The sequence below is a fragment of the Stylophora pistillata genome, chromosome 11 (assembly GCF_964205215.1).
Source record: "Stylophora pistillata chromosome 11, jaStyPist1.2, whole genome shotgun sequence".
Classification (NCBI taxonomy): domain Eukaryota; kingdom Metazoa; phylum Cnidaria; class Anthozoa; order Scleractinia; family Pocilloporidae; genus Stylophora; species Stylophora pistillata.
Genome location: NC_142529.1, coordinates 2495001 through 2500000, shown reverse-complemented (window position 1 = coordinate 2500000; position 5000 = coordinate 2495001). Strand labels below are relative to the sequence as shown.

The window sequence follows — 5000 nt, the reverse complement described above, 5'->3', positions numbered from 1 at the left end:
ATATAATTTCTTGGCTGTTACGAAAGCAACTTTCCAAGGACCAGTTGCGATCTGAATTTGAAATATTTGGTTAGTGATAGCAAATTTCTGTTGCTTGCTCATGGCTTTTTCTAGTATATACTCCCATATTATTAATGCTGTTGGAAGATCTGTCCTCGTGAAATGCTGCGCTATTTCAAGCAAATAAGGAAATAGCGTTTCTTCCTCTTTCACTTTCTTCAGAACATCTTCATCAGCGGACGGTAGCTTTTGTCGTAATTTATCGAGTCCGTCTTTGGCAAGACCTTGGTGTTGTAGCACTAGGTATTCCATTACAGAGCTGATTGGATTTTTAACCGTGATCACAGCCAAAAAGATTGGCAAGATTCCGCCAGTACAGTCCATGAAAACTCGTTTCAGTTTGGCGAAAGGAAACTCACTTGGAATTGTGGGATGGACAGTTTTAGCGAGGAGTCTGGAAATAGCTATCAAGTTCAGCGGACTTCACGGTGTCTGAAACCGTCAAAGGAACAAATCCACAATATCTTGTCGAGAAAATAGTTAGCTCTCGTATTTATAAGAATAAATACTGGAAGGAGCAATATTTTGCGCTTCCAGATATTTAAGTCTTATTGACTTCCAGGTATAAAGTTCTACTGTCTCTAATATTAACAGATTTGACTCTGATATATTAATCTTTGGTATCCAATTTTGTTGGAGTTTGTTGAATCTAGACAAATGCAAGTTCACCAAAAGGGTCAATTTTGATGTATAAAACCGTACCGTGATAATTTATAGGAGCACTATAGTGTTGAAACTCTTCCTAATATCAGAGTGGAAACTAGCTGACATGAGATGTGAAGTTGGTTAGTTGAGCAACCTCGTTCCCAGGGCCTTTTCCCTTAGCTGGGGGCGGGGTGCCCGACCCCCAGCCCCACCCCAGCTCTACCCCCCAACTAAGGGAAAAGGCCCTGGGAACGAGGTTGTTAGTTGAGCTGATTGCTCTTGAAAGCTATAATAAGATGTCCCTTAGCTAGGTGGCCTCTGCCTTGTGTTACGTATTTGAAATAAAATCTCAATAACAAAACTGCATCAAGAATCAAAAACGGAGGTGAAAGAAAGGAAGTTAAAAATTCAATGTAAATCATGCAGTCCTTTATTTGGCTGACCGGTCAATAAGTTCAAATAAGTGTGAAAAAGGATTTTGTGTTTACTGTTGGCGACATTCCTTGGTAATCAATTATGCAGGAGAACGTGTTCGTTTGCAACCTGTAAGATAGATGAGTCAACATTACTTTCATCTAGTGTATGTAACGTTACATTCGCGGATACCTTTTGCTAAATCTACTTCATTTTGCATTTCCTACTTAAAAAGATGTAACATTGCAATCTCAATGATTTTTCTGGCTTAAAAATGGTTACATACAAGATTCAATTACATGGAAGTTGATTTCGGTGGGATTAGTTCACACTCTATTTAGAATTAGAATGAGTAATTGATAGTGGGAAATGACTGACATTTTATATTTTTAGAATTAACATCACTGAAGTTGTTGTTTTCACCTGGTAATACATAAAATTTTATTTCAAAATGGAAAAGCTACCCGTGGTTTCTATCGCGCATAGTATTTCCCATAACTCTTTAAGATAAATCTTAGGCTCATTAACACACCCTGTGCGAAACCTGAATAAAAAAGATTGGAGGATAAAATGACTTTGACTTTGGACACTCAATTAGAGTTTGCACTATTTTGACATTTTTATCTGACCAAAGTATTTAGATTCTTGGAAAGCAGTTATTTAACAGCAGTAGCACCAACGATGGAAAACGCAGCCCAATGTTGGGGACTTCGAGTGTTCTCTTTAGTTTGAAGGACTTTCATGGACTTCTGTAACGATACTGCAGCATCACGGGAGGCTTTGTATTCACGATAGAAAGACGTCATCAATTCGGAGGCAGATTTGTCATCAATCTTCCATAGCGTGACAATCACGCAGGCTGCACCAGCTGCCAGAAACGCCCGTGACAAGCCTATCAGAAGGAAAGCAATCGTTACGGCACATAGGACAATCGAGTCACTGTCTGTATTATATATTCACTTTCAGATTACTCTATTTTGTAAATAATGGTTCTCTTCATGAACTTAATTAAACGATTTGGTTTGCTGGGGTGTACTGTTACACATATTACAAAAATGCAAATATTTATGAAGTAAAAAGGGCGTGACGCTTCGATTTTTTCAACAAACTAAAACGAATGAAAGACTGAAGAGGATACTAAAACCCATTACGAATGAACAAATGAAATAAGTGAAAAGCTGTACATTTATCATTTCCATCAGCTCCTTGTTGCGTCTAATCTCAACTTAAACTTGTTCCCAACTTTTATCCGCCTAAACTCTTTGGACCATCGAGACCTCCCTTAAAACGTTGTGGAAATGACTTCATATAATATCAGATAGATTTGATTGTGTCTTCCAAATTTAGGAAGGCTAACTAAGAGGATCGAACTACCACAAACACAAACATAGGCGAAAAAATTTTACGAAAAAGGTCATCAACTCACCCAGTATTCCATCGCCTGTCACTTTACCCAATCCAGTTTCGCAACAGCTTAGTACTACAAGTTCAGCATTCAGTTCCAAGCCCCTCACTTCTTCGGCCGTGAGAATACCATTACATTCGAGCCCAGACTGTGCGAGAACAATGAGTCCTCTCATGCTAAAATCGCCATGAGAGTCTGCGTCATCGATAATAGCGTGCGTCGCGAAGTGAAGAATCTTGTACTTGGGCATCGCCTCCATCACCACCGCCTTTTGGGCCTGAGATCCTATGAGAATTTCAGACATCGGCGAGTTGATAATCTCTTTGATCTTGCGCACTTCACGCTCTGCAGAGGGGAGCTGTGGAAGTTCTTCAAAAGGCATTATGGGGTTTCCAACTGCAAGAAGACTCAGGTCTAAAGGTGCTGTGTTCTTTTCAGCAGTTTCATGCGAAGCGGTTGCTAAGCCGAGAAAGTGGATTGCCGGGCTGGTTGATATTATGAAGTCCTCCATGAAATAGTGACCCTTCGCGTCACTTTGCAACGCGGCGAAAGGAACTTTGAGTAAAAAATCTTGAGGTATGAAAGTCACCCTTTGATTTTCATCCTTATTGGGCAGGAAATCAAGAATTGGTTCAATAAGAATCTGGTGCAGCTGGCTTAACATCGGTATCCAAGGATCCAGTTCTGGGTCACTCTGCGGTTTATCCTCATGTTCATTTGAATGTGCACCTAGGGGCTTAGTTATGACATCATTTAAAGGAACTGATGTTGTGCCCACAGAAATGTCACCATCTACTTTTTCCGGGGACTGGTCTCCATTTTCTTCTTCAATGTTGTTGTTGTCTTGCAGAGAAAAATTATATTCCTCACCTGAAGGCGTGATGGTGACATCATTTTCAAGTCCTAGTGCAGGAGCCCCAGAACCGCCATGACTTGTCGTCATTGCCCCTTCGTCAATTGGATTGTCACTTGGTTTTGAAGCAATCGATATCTCAGATTTAGCTTCATCGGACTTTAAATATGTGCACGAGTGTGTAAACATAGAATCAATCAATGGATGTTGAATGCTTTCCTCGCTTGTCGCAAAAGATGATTTATCTTTCTCCATTTCGTTTTGCGTCTTCGAGTTGTCCTGGAAGTCTTCCTCTGGGCATTCAGTTACGAGGGAAGACTTACCAGAAATAATGCCACATTCATCAAAAGTTTCACCATGCTTTGTTACATTGCTTTGTTTTAAAGATCCACTAAAATAGGTTTCCCCTTTACTCGACACTTCGAATGATTCTGGACTATCTACACTGCAAGGTTCGGTTTTAGAGACGATTGGTTTCTCTGCAACTATTTGGTTCACTAGCAAGCTCTCCCGGCTGCCTGTTGACTCGTCAAAGGTTTTTTCTTCATTAGGTATTGAAGCTTCTTTAAGTACCATCATGTGTTCTTGTGTTCCTAGATCCTTAGTTTTGAGTGGAATACGTAAATCCTGGGAACCCGTAATAAACTCGTGTTCAAATCTTTCCAGTGAACTCAAGATGTCCTCGCCTTTTAGTGTCGCAACAGGCACCTCAGCCTCCCTGGAAACCTGTTTTTGCTCTCCACATGATCTCAGAATCTTGCCGACTTCTTGTTGAGATTGCTGGCCCAAAGATCGCCTCAGAGACACTATATATTCGTCATTGACCTCAACTTTTGTCTCCAAACCGTGCTGCAGACGAGTCTTCTTGAAATGAAGGCTTCCGGAAGGGCACAACACCCATATATACACCCATGAGAAAAATCCCCCTGACTGGTCAAACTCTTTTACCACGGAGTAAAACACAAGTGTCGTGGAAAGCTCACGGCTGACTCTCGCAAGATTGTTGAAGGATTCGACGATAAATTCCTTATTAAGAGTTACTGTTTCTTCTCCACTGGATATATCACTACGACCCGATAATCGCTTCCGTACAATTTCCGCCAATGTTCGTCCTCTGCTTGCATCAGCTAAAACAAGAGCCTCTTTAAACTTCCCCTGCGCGACAAGCACAACCTGTAATAGGTTATACGCCTTGGCTTGGTTCTTCTCAAAGTTAGACAGCTTCGATTTTTCTTCTCCACCGACCTGTGAGCGGATCCTCTCCAGTGTTTGAAACGCATCGAGAACCGACCTCTCTGCTTCCAGCAGCTTCCCAGAAAGGATGTAATCCATGGTTAACTGATGCTGCATAATGGCTACTCCGCCAATGTCCATTCGCCTTTCAGCATTATCTCTGTACTTTAAATGGCAATCAATCGCATCTTGAAACCTGTTTAAAGCTCTGTTAACCGTGCCTAAATTACCCCATGCCATTCCTTCGCCAGCAACATTGTTCGCCCTGCGTGCACCATCGATGGCGATTTTGAACATTTCCACGGCTTCTTCGTTGTAACCCAGTGCGGTATAAAGTTTGCCAATTTTATTAAATGCTATTCCCATCCGTGCAAAATCACCCACTTGCTC

The 5000-nt window shown here is 41.3% G+C and overlaps 2 protein-coding genes across 3 annotated transcripts in view; both read right to left on the bottom strand.

The window, feature by feature from the left end:
• LOC148719656 (uncharacterized) overlaps positions 1 to 414 on the bottom strand; it is an 11026-nt gene extending 10612 nt beyond the window's left edge. For both annotated transcript variants that reach the window (XM_088739014.1, XM_088739015.1), the window contains exon 1: positions 1 to 414. This exon is cut by the window's left edge. In XM_088739014.1, coding sequence (XP_088595140.1) covers positions 1 to 384 — 384 coding nt within the window. In that variant the 5' untranslated portion in view covers positions 385 to 414.
• A 698-nt stretch (positions 415 to 1112) lies between these two features.
• LOC111344866 (uncharacterized) overlaps positions 1113 to 5000 on the bottom strand; it is a 6508-nt gene continuing 2620 nt past the window's right edge. Inside the window, exons 3-4 of the mRNA XM_022952128.2 lie at positions 2546 to 5000; positions 1113 to 2011 (exon numbers count right to left, since the gene is read on the bottom strand). The exon at positions 2546 to 5000 is cut by the window's right edge and continues 169 nt beyond it. Coding sequence (XP_022807863.2) covers positions 1776 to 2011; positions 2546 to 5000 — 2691 coding nt within the window. The 3' untranslated portion in view covers positions 1113 to 1775. The remainder of the gene's footprint in view (positions 2012 to 2545) is intronic.